Below are 17,876 nucleotides of genomic sequence, written 5' to 3'. Positions count from 1 at the left end.
AGAAATGGAGAAAACGAAGTTGCTCACTCAGTTTTGCTTCCCAGACCCACCCTGGTTTTGGTTTCTGGATTTCCAGGGTTTGTGGGTCGCTTGTCCTACCTGGTGGAGGGCAGAGGGTGTGACCATCTCTCAGGGCCCCTCCAGCTGCAGCTCAGCTATGGAACCCTGAGATGGGGGCTCTCCTGGAGCCTGGAGTGTGACTCCAGCTTGACCCCTCAAGAACTAGGGTGTTTGGAGCTGATGCAGGAGGCACTTTGGGGGCAGGTGGTAGGTGATTCAGCCACACATCCTAGACTTCAAATATCTCCTTCTCTTCCTCCCCATCAGGCCCTGATGTCCCTGTTCGTTTTGGCCTCCAAGGACGGTTGGGTGGACATCATGTATGATGGGCTGGATGCTGTGGGCGTGGACCAGCAGGTAGGACTGAGGTGGGCAGGACCCATCTGTGGGCTCAGGTCACTCAGCATGGGCTGATTTCAGGACAGAATGAGCAAGGCAGGGTGGCAAAATGCCATGAAAGAAGCATCACATTTTACAGCAGAGGCTGTTGCTGGTGGCCTGTGGGCCAAATCTGGGCATGTTTTATTGGTCTACAACATGTTTAACATTTTTTGAATTAGTGGTGAATATTTTTAAACTGGTGAATTTGGGCTGTGTGCAGTGGCTCGCACCTGTAATGCCAGTGCATTGGGAGGCCTAGGCAAGAGAATTGCTTGAGGCCAGGTGTTGGAGACCAGCCTGGGCATCATAGCAAGATCCCCAGCTCTACAGAATCTAAAAACAATTAGCCGGGTGTGGTGGTATCATCTGGAGTCCCAGCTGAGGTGGGAGGGTCTCTTGAGCCCAGGAGTTCCAGGCTGCAATAAGCTATGATCGCACCACTGCACTCCAGCTTAAGCAATAGAACAAGACCCTGTCTCTAAAAAAAGAAAAAAAAAATGGTGAGTTTTACTCAGAGATTCAGATTTGTGTCTACTCAGGAAAAGTCTGAAGATCTGGGAATACTGGGCTTGCATTCCCTCAGGGCAGGAGTCAGCCAGAACAAAGAGGCAGTTTTGGATGGAGAATCTACTCTCCCCTTTACCACAGTCCCTGCCCCTCCCTCCTGCTTCACATCAAACCCACACCATTCATTTCCATCGCCTGTCAGGTTGCTGTAGCTATTTGGGTTTGCAGGAACCCAGGCTGTGGGCAGCTCCGAAGACAGCTTGCCCTCGGGCTGATGGCTCCGCCTGTCCTTCCTGCTCCCCGCCAGCCCATCATGAACCACAACCCCTGGATGCTGCTGTACTTCATCTCGTTCCTGCTCATTGTGGCCTTCTTTGTCCTGAACATGTTTGTGGGTGTGGTGGTGGAGAACTTCCACAAGTGTCGGCAGCACCAGGAGGAAGAGGAGGCCCGGCGGCGGGAGGAGAAGCGTCTACGAAGACTGGAGAAAAAGAGAAGGAGTAAGGAGAAGCAGATGGCTGGTCGGTAGTCTTTCCACCTCTCTCTGGGTCGTGCTTGACCTTGGCCTTGCGACTGCAGGGGGCTAGGCGCTGGGGCTGGGGGCAGGGAGAAGAGACTCCCTCCTCCCTCCTCACCTCCTTCCCCGCAAGAGCATGTCTGCCTTTAGAGCCAGCATGAAGCAGGCCACTTCAGCCCCATGGGTAGGGGGAGCTGCCCCCACCCTGGGGGCTCCCGGGACCTCAGCATCATCCCCCCCAGATGATGCCAAATGGGGGTTGACACCCAGCCTCCCTGAGCTTGACTCTCAGAGGAGCCTCATTGGCTGCTCAACTGCCCCATGCCAGCATCCAGAGGCCCAGGGTGGGCAGCAAGCATCTAACCCTGCACCCACCTAGTGTCTGCAGCTGCTGAGCAAGGCCTCAGCAGAACTCAGTAATGGACAACAGCGTGAAAGAGAACCCAGGCACCCCTCCCTCCCTATCTCTAACAAAACTTTCTACCATCATATATATTTTTTTTTGCCAAAGTAAAAAAAAAAAAAAAAAAAGCAAAAACGGAAACAAAAAGAGAAAACTCCCCTTGGCTTGGGGAAGTTCTGGAATAACCTGGGGCCCTGCAGCCCCTCACCTCCTCACCTGTGCTCCCCAGCATCTCTTGGCATTGGGTGGGTGAAGCCCCCATCCATCGTCCTCATGCCCTTATGCCACGGGTGGGCCGAGACTAAGTGAGAAGACAGGCCAGGAAGGATGTGAGAGACGCGGCAGGCGCCCAGGCCGCTTTGTTTCTGGGCCATCCCCAGGTGTGTCTGCACCTGTCTGCCTCTCTCCCAGGCTCCAGGGCTCCCATCTGCCCGGTGCAGTGGAATCTCCACGCCTCTCTCTCTCAGTCACAGCCCACGTCTCTCTAAGTGTCTTTGTGTGTGGGTTTCTCTAAGCCTTTGTGTGTCTGTCTGTGTGTCTCTTTCTGTTTGGGGTGAGGGTTTCCTATGCTCTCTTCACCTTTTCACAAACCGTCTTCCTTCCGCCGATAAGATGGGTGCGATGGCCTGAGTTTTCCTTTGGTGTGTTCACATGTGAGTACCACCAAATGAGTGAGGGATTGCCGTGCCCCTGCCTCCCCTCTGCCCTCAGCTTTATCTCCTGCGGCCTGGGAGAGGCACTCTGAGGAGGGCAGAGAGTATGGGAGTTGCAGACGAGGGTGGGGGTGGGAGGGGGCCTGTGTTCCCTGTGAACAGCGGAAGCTGCCCCAGGACGTGGGGGAGACGCTGGCCTCTGGGCAGCAATGGGAGGTGCCATTCTTCATGTCCCTCACCCTCACTATCAGCACCCCCGAGACCTTCTGCTCAGCTCCGGGTAGGGATCCGGGCTCTGCTTCCCTGTGGATGTCTGCAGCTGAGCAGGTGCACTGTCCCCAGTGGCCACGCTCCCACTCCTGCTCCATCCTCCCCACCCCTTCCTCACAGTCGGGCAGATGGAATTCTTTTGGCAGGCGGCACTTGTGGCCCCTGCTTGCCCAGCTGGCTCCCCTTCTGGGGTCTATAGCAGTCTCAGGTGCAGCTGAGGCCACAGTGCAGGAGAAGTGGACATCTGTTCCTATGACTGGTTGCCTGCCCCTCCTGGTGCCTCCCTGCCCCTTGACCCTGACCAGCTAGCCACATTGCTTGTCTTCCTCAAGTGCCCTGTGCCCCCAGCTTTGGGCTGGACATTCAGAGCCAGCCAGCCATGCTCAATGCACCCCACCCATTGGCAGAGTGAGGTGGGAGCTGAGGGGAAGCCGCCCCTGAGGGGCCCTGCCCAGCGCACCTGGTCCAGCCAGTGACCAATGTCGTGTTTCGTTCTTTTAGATCTAATGCTGGACGATGTAATTGCTTCCGGCAGCTCAGCCAGCGCTGCGTCAGGTACTGCGTCTGGGGTGTGGGCTTATGCGCGTGGGGACATGCTCTTCACTCCCTCCCCCATGGCTCATTGATTCTATCCTCTTGGGGTGAAGGGGTGAGGGTCCCTGGGGCCCCCAAGAGGGCAGGGGCTGAAGCGCTGGGCTCCGCGGCATCCCGCAGGCCTGCGTCAAACTGGACGGGAGGCGAGGGCCTGAGGCCTCTCTGCCAACGCCCTTTGGAGAGCCTACCTTCCCAGCAAGGGCTTCCTCGGCCGGCCAAGCTCCCCACCTCCCGCTGCCTCTTCCCTCCTGTGCCTCCTCCCTGTAGCTCACCGGTCAATTATTAGAGCTGCAAATCTCTCCTGTCTCCTTTTGTCTAAGGGGAGACTTTGATCCAAGGGAGCAGGATGAGAGGAGCAGAGAGGGGAAGGATTTGTTTTAAAAATGTAACGATGAATAATTGAACAGACTCATTAATAGTCAAGTGATCACGGTGGCTGCGTCATCGCTACAAACAGCAGGAATTGGGAATCAAAGGCCTGAGTTGGCCACGAGCTTCTCCCAAAAAAAGCCAAAGATTTGGGAGTGACTTGGGTCCTTATCTTTAAAAGCCGTGTCTCTGGGAAGACTCTCCCGGTCCAGCCCACCCTCCATGGTCCCTCGGTCCCCTGCTCCCCTCTCCCCTACTAGCCCCCAGATGGAGGTGTGGAGGCTCATGGAGTCCATGGCAGAGTTGTGGGGCCTCCTAACACTATGTCTCCAGCTGGTGGTTCCCAAGCTGTTCATCCCCAAGGCCCCCAGTTATCATCTCCTGCAACAGACCCCACATTTTCGAAGGCTGTCTATGAAGTTACGAGCACTTCAATAATGACTTTCTTTCATCATTTTTACTAATCAGAGGCGCATCTAATTGCTAATCACAGCTTCTGAGCTGCAGAAGGTTATGCACTAAATGATGGCAAAGAAAGACCATTTCATCATTAAATTAGTCTGTGGGGCCTTAACACAGGCAAAGTATAGGGTTTCTTTCAAGCTTTTTGAAGTATTGGAAAGAATGTAAGGGCCGGGCGTGGTGGCTCACACCTGTAATCCTAACACTCTGGGAGGCTGAGGCGGGTGGATCATGAGGTCAGGAGTTTGAGACCAGCCTGGCCAACATGGTGAAACCCCATCTCTACTAAAAATACAAAAATTAGCCGGGCATGGTGGCTCACGTCTATAATCCCAGCTACTCGGGAGGCTGAGGCAGGAGAATCGCTTCAACCCAGGAGGCCGAGGTTGCAGTGAGCCCAGATCACGCCACTGCATTCCAGCCTGGGTGACAGAGCGAGACTCCATTTCAAAAAAAAAAAAAAGAGAGAGAGAGAACATAAGGACCCCCATGCTGGGAACCACTGGCTGTACCTTTCTCCACTTTCCCCACTCCCCCGGAAGCCAGAATCTGGCAGATGCTGCCCTGGGGATGTTGGGCATCATGATCTGTGGGGCCTCAGGGACCCACCCAAGAGAGAACCCCTGAGCCTCCATTCAGTACGTCATCCCTGAGGCCGTCTGCACTATGGCCCCATGAGGCTAAGCAGTGGCGTTTGGCATTGAGAGACTGTCTCGCTGGGGCTCAGGAGTCTTTAGCTGGTTTGTGTCTGGATTGCCAGGGTCCCCACATCTCTGCATCAGGCTGTCTTGCAAATTCGTGGCTTGTTAGGGGATGAGGGGAAGGAGGGAAGAAGTGGCCTTCAGCTTTTCCCTTATGGGCTCACTTGGCCTATAGACTGAAGTTTGCACACTTTCACACTCACCCCAAAACATCCTAACACAGGGCTGGCCCACAGAGACTTTTCCACCTGGGATGTTATCCCAGAAATCAACACATGCAGACTCTCACGGCCCCTAAGATGTGACTCGCCCACTCAGTGCTAAACACTCCCGTGATCCTTGCACTGCACTCCCATTCCGGGTACCTTCTGCTGTGCTCCTGGAGTGGATAGACCCCACTGTATCCTGGGGTGGCACACACAGGCGTGTAAACCAGTTACCTTCCCTGGCTGTTGATGAGGACTCAGAGACCCCCAATAATGGCTCAGATCATCCCATATCCCACTTCCCAGGACCTGGAGTTCTGCGTGGCCTGTGCCAGAGCTTTTTAAGCTTCCATGTGCATAAGAATCGCCTGGAAAACATAAACACAGATTCCTGGGCCTTACCCCAGAGGTTCTCCTACAGCGGTGCAGATGCACTGGTCTACCCACCAGGGGGATGGGGACAGAGTTAAACGCAGTCCAGGGCTGCTGGGAATCAAACACGTGCACCACACCTCCCTGCTAGCACTCCTGTCCTGGTGCTGCTCCCAGCAGGACGGGGAGAGCCAGACCCTAGGGAAAGGCAGAAGAGCAGACCCTGTGATTAGCTGGGGAATGGGCCTGACCAGACACCTGGGTCCACCCCGGCTTCCCAGATGGAGGGAGGGACCGGGGCTGCGGGTCATTAGGCTGCCCCATGGGACCGCTAAGCCTCCAACACCAGTTCCACTCTCCTTGGCCACCTGCGGCATCGACCTCCACTCACTCACCCTCTTTCCTTCCACCAGGCCGGGACCCAGTGATCAGGCCTGGCCACGGCAGCTGAAGGTGTGGCCTCTGCCGTGGGGGGCCTGTGTCCTTGGGAGTGACCCCTGTCTTCTGCCTACTCATTGCCACTCCCCTTTGCAAACCCTCCACCCTGGCCGTGCCTTGGGCTCCCCGTGACTCTTACTAACTCACTGTGCCTGTTGCCTTGCAGCCCTCCTTCTGCACCCCTCCTTTCTCCCTGCCCCTAACTGGGGGCCTGGGCCGCCCTAGATGTGCCCTTCCCCCCACTGTCTGACTCTGGTATTTTCTCCACCTAAGGCAGCTCATCCTGGTGGAAGGCAGGGAGGTGGTGCCACAGCTACCAATGCCTCAGTGACCACAGGTCCAGGCTCCTCCTGGGCTATGGTTGGAGCTCTCAAAGCAGCAGGCTTGCCCAAGGCTCCTCCTAGGGGGTTTCTGTTTCTTTTCCACACCCAGGTGCTTGCCTGCAGAGCCGAGGTCCAGAGAGCAGCAAAGGGGGGTGGCATCACCAGGCCCTAACTGTGGAGGCCAGGGGCATCCACTGGGCCAAAGCCTCAAAGCCCTGTGTCTGCACCCACCTGGCAACTGGCGAGGGCCTCGGGCTGGAAGTTCAGGTCCAGCTCAGTCATGCCTAGTAGCTAGCTGAATGACTCACTTTTTGCCTGGCTTCATTCTCTCCCTCTGAAAAACAAAGGGGTTGCCCGAGGAGATGCTGATCAGATTGGCCTGGTACTCTTTGGACCTGCGCTCTAATGGGGGATTTCTGGCAGCCTCAGCAACTGCTGTCTGGGGTAGGGGCCAGGGTGGAGGGGCCTTTGTACAGACCTCAGGGGCCGGGATCTGTCTCTAAGCAGATGCTCTGCCTCAGTCCTCCTGTCCCGCCTTCCTTCTGGACCTCTTGGAGGAGGGTCCCGGCTGAATTGAAGCCCACCCACCCCACAGACTCCTAGGGCAAGGCCAGAAGGTAGAGCTGGTGGGAATAGCCGCTCCGTTTGGCCTGGAACTGCCTACAGAGTCAGGCTGGCGTGACGGGGAGAGGGGGCAACTCTCCCAGCCTCTCCTCTACATTGTCTCAGCTAATGATGGGGCTAATAAGGAGCCGCTTTTTCTAACCTAATTGTATTCAAACATTTTAGTTAATTCTCCATTCATATTTTAGCATAATGGGATCGGGTGCTCTCGGCATTTATGGAGATTAATGCAGAGAAAGCGTTCCGGCTGCTCAGGCAACGCAGGGCGACTAGCGCCCTCTGGTTCTTGTGGTACTGAAGGAAGGAAGGAAGAGGCCCGGCCCACCCAGCCCACCCTCTACCATCGCGTTGTGGATGACCCATAGCCTCCTGTCCTCCCTTGCCCCAGGCTCTCCAGCCCCACACTCTTGGGGCTGTGTTCTTGAACAAACAGAGCCACAGTTGGCTGGCCAATCTCTGAAAACAGGAAGATGGCCTCATGCATGTCTAAGGCGCAGCAGAGTGCCGGGGACTGTCTGCTCCGTGGTCATCCACACTTCAAGGCCGATGCTGGAGAGTGGCCGGGTGGGCCTGGAGCATGGCAGCCCACGAGGCTGGATGTGCAATACCTGGGTGCTCTTCTTCCTTCAGCCTCGGGTGGGGGCCCACCCCAGGCCGCTCCTTGCCTCAGTTTACCTCTCTGTTCAATGGTCCTATGCATGGGAAAGGACAGTTAATCTGAGCTGGCCTGGGCCCAAAGCTTCCTGCTGCCCCTGAGCCAGCTACCCCCTGGCTCAGGCCTCAGAGGCTGCAGCCCTCACTGGCTGGCTTCCTCCTAGACCTCCTGAGACGGGGAAGGGCTGTCTGGGACCTGAGGCTGCCGCACACCTCCCCACGAGGAGCCTCTTCCTTCTTTATGGCTTCATGAGAGACCAATCTGTCCCAACCTCCTCCCGAGAACATGGGCCCCAACTTGGCTTGGCTCTTTGTCAGCACCTGGAAGAGGGCCCCCTGAAATCTCCTGCCCCCAGATTTATTCTGCCTCCTTGGCAGTCCAACCTTCTGGCTCCGTGATTTTCATAACTAAGTGGTTCACTAATTACAAGAGAAATATTGTGCCTCTGACAGATCTCAGACAGTGCTTCCAGCCCGGCCTGCAATCTAAGGCTGCCCAAACACCCAGGAGCAGGCTGGGCAGTGCCTCATTAGAAACTGGGTGAGTCCAACAGGTGGGGCCCTCCCAGCTTGAGTCTGGGATGGAGCAGAGCCCCAACGCCTCCCCTCTTCCCTCGCTGACATGAGGGTGCAAGAGACCCAGGCCCTGCCCTCTGGAGGCCCGCTGGGTGGGTCAGTGCAGCCAGCCAAGAAGATGTCCAATTTCCAATCTCCGGTTTTATCTCCAAATCCCAGCTCTGTGTAATCTCCTCTGCTCCCCCGAGGGGCTGAGCTTGGTGAAGGAGTAAAAGCCTTTGCCTCCCTGTTGATGGAGCATCCTCTGAGCCTGACCAGTTGCTTTTCATCGTATCGATCTGGCCTTGCTGCGGAACACTGAGTCGAGGGTGTAATGAGGGGCTGGTGGATTTTGGAGGCTGCCTAGGGGAGGGGGCTCACCTGGCGTCTAATGTAGGTGGGGGGCTCTGCATGTCCTGATCCATCCTGCCCTCAACTGCAGCCAGCACAACAGATGCTTGGAGGGGGACATGCCCAGACGGCTGCCCCCACCAAGGGGCAGCGTGGGGAGGGCGAGGATGGTGATGACTGGAATGTTTCAGCTCTGGCGTTAGAGGCTGGTGGCTGTGAGGGACTGGGGGTGGAAGGGTGCAGGGCGCAGGAGCCTGATGCTTGCTCTGCTCTTCCCCCCGCCCCATCAGAAGCCCAGTGCAAACCTTACTACTCCGACTACTCCCGCTTCCGGCTCCTCGTCCACCACTTGTGCACCAGCCACTACCTGGATCTCTTCATCACAGGTGTCATCGGGTTGAACGTGGTCACCATGGCCATGGAGCACTACCAGCAGCCCCAGGTAGGAGCGAGTGGACCAGCCATCTGGCCCCCCCCCACCCTCCAGAGGTTCCTGTGGAACCTCTGGGCAGGGTTAACGCAGCCTGAGCCAGGGTACCTCTGTGCCAAGCAAGTGCTGGGCACGTTACATGGGTTCCTCTTGTGCCCCTTGGAGGTGGCTATCATCTTTGTTTTATAGATGAGGACACTGAGGCTCAGAGATGTTAGTTGATGTGGCCAAGGTCACACAGAAAGGGAGTGGAGGACCTGGTTTCTTCACCCAGCAAATGTTGAGTGTCTACTATGAGCTGCGCTCTGGATCTTTGAGGGTAAAGAAGGCAGATGGATGCCTGCCCTTCTGGAGTTGAGATTCTAGTGAATGTCCAGCTCCACAGCTCACCTATGACCTTGCCACTTCTCCAGTCAGCCTCCCTTGGCTGTCTTCCAGCCCTCAGTTTCCCCATCTGTCCAATGAGAGGGTTGAATTTGTAATGCACAAGGCCCCTTCCAGTCCTGGCATACTGTGTCATCTAGCACATTCTCATGTGATCTCCTCACCATTTCCCAAGGAGAAAGATCCTTTAGCATAAGGTTGATTCATTCATGTGAACAAGTACCCTAGTCCCTTCTGGGGTGGTGGCTAATGGCCAGCCATCATGGCGGGAACAGAGAAGACAGGTCTTCTTAGAGTCCCTCTGCCTCTCAGACTTGGGCAGTATGATGGAGGGGCTGGGGCCTGGGCCTTAAGGGACCCTGCATCTTGCCCCCATCCCTGCCAGATTCTGGATGAAGCTCTGAAGATCTGCAACTACATCTTCACTGTCATCTTTGTTTTGGAGTCAGTTTTCAAACTTGTGGCCTTTGGTTTCCGTCGGTTCTTCCAGGACAGGTAACGGAGAAGGGCGGGGGGTCTCGGGGACTTGCATAGAGATAGAAAGGGTTGAGTCTCTTGGGGAAATACCCAGGAAGACCTAGTGTCTAAAGACCTTTCTTAATTCCTGAGGTTCAGCCCCCACCCTGTGGCTGATATAGGGGACTAGGGACCATCCAGGACCAGGAGATGGGAAGGCATGGAAAGAATTTGACAAGACAGGGCCTGGGGGATGCTGGCAGCTAGAAATCAGTGTGACCTAGCCTGGGACTTAAGAGCACAGAGCCTGGAGCCAGACTGCCTGAACCGGATTTGAACCCTGGTCTCACTGCTTAGTAGCTGGTGGCCTTGGGTAAGTTACTTAACCTCTCTGTGCCTCAGTTTCCTCATTTGTAAAATGAGAGAAAATAATAGTATCCACATCATAGAGCTGTGAGATTATGAATTCCTATTTGGTTTTGAGGTTGGTGTCTGTTTGTTTGTTTGTTTGTTTTTGGAGACAGAGTCTTGCTCTGATGCCCAGGCTGGAGTGTAGCAATTCAGTCATGGCTCACAGCAGCCTTGACCTCCTGAGCTCAAGCTGTCCTTTCACCTTGGTCTCCCAAGTAGCTGGGACTACAGGCACCCACTGCCACACCCAGCTGATTATTTTTTATTTTTATTTTTAGTCCAGACAGGGTCTCAGTGTGTTGCCCAGGCTGTTCTCGAACTCCTGAGCTCAAGTGATCCTCCCACCTCAGCCTCCCAAAGTGCTGGGACTGCAGGTGTGAGTTCCTATTTGTAAAGCCCTTAAAAGTGCCTGGTGCATAGTAAACACCATGTAAGTGCTAAATTTAAAAAAATGAATATAAATGAAAAGCAGAGGCTTTTGAGCTAAAGTCCTAGTCCTACTCATGCCACCAGTTGTCTGTGTGGCCTTAGATAAGCCACGCCTCTTCTCTGTGGGATGGGAGGCTGGACCCGCTGATGTCTGCCTTCCTTTCCAGCCCTGTGTTTCCGTGCCACAACTGCCCCCTCCTCCAGGAACCCCTCCCCCCACTCAGGGAGCTGTGTTCTGGGCTTTCCAGGTGGAACCAGCTGGACCTGGCCATTGTGCTGCTGTCCATCATGGGCATCACACTGGAGGAAATCGAGGTCAACGCCTCACTGCCCATCAACCCCACCATCATCCGCATCATGAGGGTACTGCGCATTGCCCGAGGTTGGTGCCCAGCCCACGCACCTGCCCTCCCAGGGTGACCAGCCTAGGGAGACAGAGCAAGGGTCGGCTTTGTGGCTCGCCAAGGCCTGGGTGGCTGTGGGTTCCCAGGGGTCTTTCTCCCAGCCTCTGCCAAGGGAGGCTGGGGACAGGGCTGAGGGTGGGGATGCAACCTGGCTGGCCCGGGGACGGCCATCCCAGCAGCCCCAGCCCAACCCTGGCCCTGACTCTGCCAGCTGTCTGGCCAGGGACCCAAAGGGGCCAGCTCATGACGTTGTCCTGTTCTGCAGTGCTGAAGCTGCTGAAGATGGCTGTGGGCATGCGGGCGCTGCTGGACACGGTGATGCAGGCCCTGCCCCAGGTAGCCGGAAAGTGGGGGGCCTCTGGGGAGGGGGAGGTGCTTTCCAGAGGGCAGGGGCTCAGAGAAGCTGACTGGGAGACCCAGCGGCATCGTTTCTATTTCTTCTTCTCTTTTCCAGGTGGGGAACCTGGGACTTCTCTTCATGTTGTTGTTTTTCATCTTTGCAGCTCTGGGCGTGGAGCTCTTTGGAGACCTGGGTGAGTTGGAGTAGGGGAGGATGGAGGAGCCAGGACTGGAGACCAGGGGCCTCCTGGACTAACATGGGCCTCTCCCCCTTTCCCTCCTCCCCCAGAGTGTGACGAGACACACCCCTGTGAGGGCCTGGGCCGGCATGCCACCTTTCGGAACTTTGGCATGGCCTTCCTAACCCTCTTCCGAGTCTCCACAGGTGACAACTGGAACGGCATTATGAAGGTAAGGGCCCAGGGTTGGCCTAGGCTCCAGGGAGGCAGCCCCACTTCCTGAGCTAGGATTCCTTGGGAAGATGAATTGGCCACAAATAAAAGCATGTGACCTTCTCTCCCCTGTGCTAGAACACTCTGGAACTCCCTCTCTCAGGAACATGCTCTGACTCACACTTCCCCAGGCAGCATCTAATGCTCCTCTGCCCCCCAAACACTCCCTCCTTCCCTTCCTTCCCCTCCTCCAATGCTCTGTGACACCAGTGACCTGATTTTCCACAACAGCTCCAACCACTGTCCTCCCCAGCCTCACCCCTCTATTCCTCCCACCTCAGGACACCCTCCGGGACTGTGACCAGGAGTCCACCTGCTACAACACGGTCATCTCGCCCATCTACTTTGTGTCCTTCGTGCTGACGGCCCAGTTCGTGCTGGTCAACGTGGTGATCGCTGTGCTGATGAAGCACCTGGAGGAGAGCAACAAGGAGGCCAAGGAGGAGGCTGAGCTGGAGGCTGAGCTGGAGCTGGAGATGAAGACCCTCAGCCCCCAGCCCCACTCGCCGCTGGGCAGCCCCTTCCTCTGGCCTGGGGTCGAGGGCCCCGACAGCCCCGACAGCCCCAAGCCTGGGGCCCTGCACCCAGCGGCCCATGCGAGATCAGCCTCCCACTTTTCCCTGGAGCACCCCTCGGTGAGCAGACACCCACCCTGGCCATGAGAGGAGCTGGGGCAGAAGGGTATGGAGGGTGGCGGGCGGGAGCCAAGCAGGCAGCACACAAACCCTAGGGCTCCTCCTGGAGCCTCCTGCCCTCCCTCCTGGATACTGAGCGAGCAGTCACCGCCCCTCCCCAGGGATGGCTGCCCACACTCACCCCACAGGGCTACCCGGGCAGACAGGCCAGCCTAGCCATGCCCTGCTCCTCCAGCCTGGTCTGGCCTTCCCTTCCTGACTCATAGGTTCAAGGCTAAGTTTTCTGTTTCCTTCCTGTTTCTTTCTTACCCTTGCCCAACTGCCAAATCTCTTTCCTACCCACCTTTTAACCTGCCTGATTCTCTTCCATCTCTCCATCCTTTTATCTTCTCTTTACCTCTCTCTCTCTCTCCCCACCAACGTGGGCTCTACTCATCTTCTATCTCCCATCTTTCCTTCCTCCTCCCACCTTCCCTCTTCCCCACCCACTCCTCTGTCTCTTTGTTGCTGTGTGTGTGTATGTGTGTGCGCACATGTGCATGTGTGTTGTCTGGGTTTCACCTCTTTCTCCCTCTGTGTCTCTCGTCAATCCTCTTCCACAACACTTCCCATCACTGCCCTCTGACCCTTGCTCCCCTGCCTCTCCGGCTCCCCTTACGGGCTGGCTCCCCAGGACAGGCAGCTGTTTGACACCATATCCCTGCTGATCCAGGGCTCCCTGGAGTGGGAGCTGAAGCTGATGGACGAGCTGGCAGGCCCAGGTGGCCAGCCCTCTGCCTTCCCTTCTGCCCCCAGCCTGGGCGGCTCCGACCCACAGGTTACTGTGCCCCTGTGCTGTGCCCGCTCCCCTGACCGCGCCGGGCTGTGCCACGCTGTGCCATGCTTCTGGGGAAGCTGAGGGTGTTCCCTGCCCACTGGGTATCTGTAGAAAGTGCAGCCTCGGGGCCTCAGTTGAGTGCAAGAGACAGTCGGGGCTTCTTCTAGGCTGAGATCACCTCCAGAAAAGAGCTGGAAGGCAGGGCTACTGAGATTGCCCCTCTGATGAGAAGGGTGTGTGGAGGAGGAGCTTGGGGAGGGGAGAGGGGATTTGTAAGAATCTGGAAGAGAAAAGGGGGGTGCAGCAGAAGATAAGTTAGCAGTGGGACCTTAGGGGGTGGAGGGAAGGAGGTAGATCCAGGGAGGAGGGCTTCCGGAGACAGTGTAGGTGGCCAGGGAGCCCGCTGCCAAGCTGCAGTCTGTCTATCCGCTCGTGTCCAGCACACACTTGCCAGTCCTCGGTTTGGTGGTTTTTTGAGCCGTGGAGCCCACTGGGCGTGGCGAGTGCTGTCAGGAGCCACTGATTTCTGTCCTGGGAGAGATAGAAAGCTCCGGCTGGGAGTGGATTTTGAGAACTTGGTGTGAAATAGGACTTGCTTTCCTGCCCAAGCCCAGCCCCTTCCCACAGCACCACAGGGCCCTCTCCCCCAGTCTCATCTAATTCCAGGTCTTCTGCTTTCTGGGCTGCTCCTGCCCTCCTCTCCTCCCCTTGATCCCCTACCACCACTCACTACCACGTGACAGAGGGCCCCACCCTCCCTCCACCTAGGTGAGAAGCTGCAGACCCGGAGTGGAGACAGGTGTCAGTTGGAGATAGAAAAGCTGAGTCCTCCAGAGGCCCTTTTGGGTGTCGGGCAGGCAGGTTCTTAGGAAACCTTTAGCCTGATCCAAAAAAAATGGACAGTGATCCTCACGTGGGAAGGGATCTTGCCTCTTGTTGGGATCTGGCAATGACCTAGAATGATCGTGGGAAAGTGAGTCCCGTTCCGAGGCCTCCCCTTCCTGAAAGAGGCTCACAGGGAAAGGTTGTGGGAGAAGAGGACATGATGGGAAGGTGATGGGGCTCCGGGAGGGATGGCCCAACTGTCCCCTAGCATCCTGTGGGCACTGAGGCACCCCCTGGGTCCCAAGTGAGCCAGCCAGATGGTGTGGCAGCCCACTGGAGTGTGCCCACTTCAGGCCAATGGGATGAGAGCACCTCCCAGAGCCCAAGTTGGAGAGGGCGGGCAGGCTGCAGGCAGGCGGAGGAGGGCCCACGAGGGGAGAAGCCAGAATCTGGGGGCAGGCCAAGTCCTGCCAGGCTGTTGGAAGCCGAGAGAATAGGCAGAAAACAGCCATCAGATTGGCGGCATTGTCCCCGGCGCCCCCCATGCCGCTCTGTCTGTGCCGATAGGAGAGACAGTGCTTTGCTGGCCTTTCTTCATTTTTTTTTTTCGGGTATTATCTTTTTGAGAGTCGAAAGCCCTCGGTCCTCCCGCTCCCTCCCTGGGTGGTGGTGGTGTGGGAGGGGCTGGGAAGGCTCCTGGGGTATCTTTAGAATGCGTTTCTGTGTTTCTGTATCTCCTTGCTTTGTCAGTGTTTGCTCTGGCTCTTCAGTGCCTGCCGCAGCCTCTCTGATCAGAGCAGGGGGTTGAAGTGGGTGCGGGGAGGCATTGTCAGCTTGTTTGGGGAGAGGGTGGGGAGAGAGAAGGGATGCCTTCCCCCCACCCCGCCCCGTGCTTCGTGAAAAGGGGGAAGTGGGGACTGAGAGAGAGCGCGTGTGTGTGCACGCGCGTGTGCGCTGTCCTGGTTTCTCATGCCTGATCATCTCTCTCCCTGTCTAGATCCCTCTAGCTGAGATGGAGGCTCTGTCTCTGACGTCAGAGATTGTGTCTGAACCGTCCTGCTCTCTAGCTCTGACGGATGACTCTTTGCCTGATGACATGCACACACTCTTACTTAGTGCCCCGGAGAGCAATGTACATACACACTGCCCTCACTGCTCCCGGCCACCCCCAGGGCTGGGCTGGCTGCAGGGCTCCAGATCGGCCCAGCGAGGGTCCTGGCTGCCTCCTCTCAGTTTGCTGCCAGGTTCCACCCAGAGGCATCAACTGTCAGGCCCTCGGTGGGGCACCTGAAGAGGGGACAAAGAGATTAGAGAAGATTAAATTGGGGTCTTGCCCTGAAGGCTATAGGGGCAGCCATTATGAAAAAGTGAATCCAGGAGTGACACGGCCCAGAACAGGTGTCATCAGAGTCAGTCTATGCATTTGGAGCCCTGTGCAAGCCAGCCCTCCCTGTCCCTGCCCGCCTCCTCCCCACCCCACCCCCACAATATGAGACCTTCACACCACGTGGTGGGTGAGAGCCGCATCTCTGCCACCACTGCCATGCCCTTCTTCACCTGGGGCGCTGTTCCTGTCTCCTCCGTCACTGTCCCTGTGTGTCCCTGTGTCTTCACCAAACTCAGTGGGGTGGGAGGGGCTTCTCTGTGCTCTGACAACCTCCCTACCCTTTCCCTTCTCCAGCTCCAGTCCCTTCTGACTGCGAGCAGCCCTCTCCTCCCGACCAACCGACCGTTCCCCTCCTGTTGTCGGAGGAGGGCCCAGCTGAGGGACTGGACCAGCTGGGGTGTCCCTAGGGGTCTTGGGTGGCTGGTAGAGTGGAGCCTGGGGCTGAGAGGGGAAGCAAAATAAGATTGTCCTCCAACTTAGCCATCCTCAGGCCTGCTGGGGCTATTTAACTGGCTGGGCCTGCATGGGGACAGGACTCCTACAGCCTCCCTGAGAACAAGGGCGAAGGGTTCAGGGGGAAGGGGATGGAGAAACCTCCTGAGAACAAACCTAGGCTCCCTCATGCTGGAGTCCAAGGCTGAGTACCTCCCTTCTCTGAAACAGAGCAACAACCCCACTCCCACCCCGAGTCTGTCCACTAAGGGAGCAGCTGAATGTGGCCTCCACCCCCACCTGCCAGAGTCATTGGTTAAAGTGGAGGTCAGGGAGCCAGCTGTGATAGGCCTCTGGTGGTCATCTGCCATTCAACCCACCTGAACCCAACCCACGCCCTATGCTGGGACCTGGGGCTGCTGTAAGAATTGGATGAACAGCCTGCAACCTGCAAGCTCTCCTGAGCTGCCTGGTCCCTGCTCCTTGGGAGGGTCCTCTCCCCATCACCTCCCCTGACAGCGCAGGGTTGTGGGGGCTAATGGCTGCTGTTGGCTTTTTTTTTTTTTTTTTTGAGACAGGGTCTCACTCTGTTGCCTAGGCTGGAGTGCAGAGATAAGATCCCAGCTCACTGCAGCTTTGACCTCCCGGGCTCAAGCAATCCTCCCACCTCAGCCTCCAGAGTAGCTGGGATTACGGGTGCCGCGTCACCATATCCAGCTAATTTTTTTTTTTTTTTTTTGGAAATGGGGTTTTGCCATGTTGCCCAGGCTGGTCTCAAACTTCTGAGCTCAAGCGATCTGCCCATCTTGACCTCCCAAAGTGCTGGGATTACAGGCATGAGCCACCAGCCACTGTGCCTGGCCTGCTGTTAGCTTTTAATCCTCCCCTGAGCTGCTCTGGGTCAGGGCTCCAGCCCGTCCCTGTGGACACCGGAACTCCCTTCAGAGCCTTGAAATGGAGCCTTTAGAATGAGCTCGTGAGCCACCTGCAGGGCTGGGGGCTGGGGGCTGCTCTCCCTTCTCTGGATACCTCCTCACCCCTCCACCACCACAGTGGGAGCTTAAAGGTGATGCAATGTGTACAGTTTTGCAGGGGGTGGGACGCAGGGCCTGCAGACTCTCCCGGCTGCCCAGACCCCCTCCTACCTGCTTCCTCCCCGCGTGTGGAGGCCTCATCCATGTGTCTGCCCCTCTCCCCAGCCACGCTCATGCCCATCTCTACCTTGTCCTGGGAGGGTACGGGGGTGAGGGCTGGGCAGGGGGGCGTGGCTGCTTTCTATTGTCAGCTCTGCCTCAGTTACCAAAGCCAGACATACCCTCTTCCTCCACCTCCCTCCCCTGTTCCTTTTGCAGGTACAGCCCCACCCCACGGAGCTGCCAGGACCAGACTTACTGACCGTGCGGAAGTCTGGGGTCAGCCGAACGCACTCTCTGCCCAATGACAGCTACATGTGTCGGCACGGGAGCATTGCCGAGGGGCCCCTGGGACACAGGGGCTGGGGGCTCCCCAAAGCTCAGTCAGGTACCAGGGCTGGAGCAGGCCAATTTGGCTCACACGGGAGATTCCATCCTGGCCTAAGCCAGTCCTGATCTGAGGGGATGGGGAACTGAGGCAGCCAAAGAGGTCTCTCTGACCTTAGGGGAGCCTCCAGCCTGGGGGAATGGCTTTCAGTCCAGGGGGTAAGGGTAGAGGCCCTGATGAGGGGCAGAGAGTGGAAGGGAGGGCTCAGGAGGGAGCCTGCTCCCTTGAACCCTCCAGCTCCATTCTCTCCCCCCACCCCTCTCGTGCTTCCCTCCCTCCACAGGCTCCGTCTTGTCCGTTCACTCCCAGCCAGCAGACACCAGCTACATCCTGCAGCTTCCCAAAGATGCACCTCATCTGCTTCAGCCCTACAGCACCCCAACCTGGGGCACCATCCCCAAACTGCCCCCACCAGGACGCTCCCCTTTGGCTCAAAGGCCACTCAGGCGCCAGGTGAGCAGGTGTGGAAAGGCAGGCACAGGCCTGGGGCTGGACCCTCTGCTGCTGGTGATGA

The 17,876-nt window shown here is 57.2% G+C and overlaps 1 protein-coding gene across 12 annotated transcripts in view; it reads left to right on the top strand.

The window, feature by feature from the left end:
• CACNA1G (calcium voltage-gated channel subunit alpha1 G) overlaps positions 1-17,876 on the top strand; it is a 68,946-nt gene that overhangs the window by 46,023 nt on the left and 5,047 nt on the right. For 2 of the 12 annotated variants that reach the window (XM_017950556.3, XM_017950560.3), the window contains 14 exons: positions 328-417; positions 1,256-1,448; positions 3,293-3,346; positions 8,731-8,882; positions 9,640-9,749; positions 10,799-10,932; positions 11,220-11,290; positions 11,409-11,487; positions 11,583-11,704; positions 12,027-12,380; positions 13,054-13,197; positions 15,020-15,154; positions 17,194-17,362; positions 17,646-17,815. In XM_017950556.3, coding sequence (XP_017806045.2) covers positions 328-417; positions 1,256-1,448; positions 3,293-3,346; positions 8,731-8,882; positions 9,640-9,749; positions 10,799-10,932; positions 11,220-11,290; positions 11,409-11,487; positions 11,583-11,704; positions 12,027-12,380; positions 13,054-13,197; positions 15,020-15,154; positions 17,194-17,362; positions 17,646-17,815 — 1,977 coding nt within the window. Of the gene's footprint in view, positions 1-327; positions 418-1,255; positions 1,470-3,292; positions 3,347-8,730; positions 8,883-9,639; positions 9,750-10,798; positions 10,933-11,219; positions 11,291-11,408; positions 11,488-11,582; positions 11,705-12,026; positions 12,381-13,053; positions 13,198-15,019; positions 15,155-17,193; positions 17,363-17,645; positions 17,816-17,876 lie in introns of all 12 variants that reach the window. The other 10 variants (XM_017950557.3, XM_017950561.3, XM_017950562.3 and 7 more) reach the window with 5 other exon arrangements.

The sequence above is a fragment of the Papio anubis genome, chromosome 17, assembly GCF_008728515.1.
Source record: "Papio anubis isolate 15944 chromosome 17, Panubis1.0, whole genome shotgun sequence".
In the NCBI taxonomy this organism is placed as follows: domain Eukaryota; kingdom Metazoa; phylum Chordata; class Mammalia; order Primates; family Cercopithecidae; genus Papio; species Papio anubis.
This window is presented reverse-complemented; position numbering and strand designations above follow the sequence as displayed.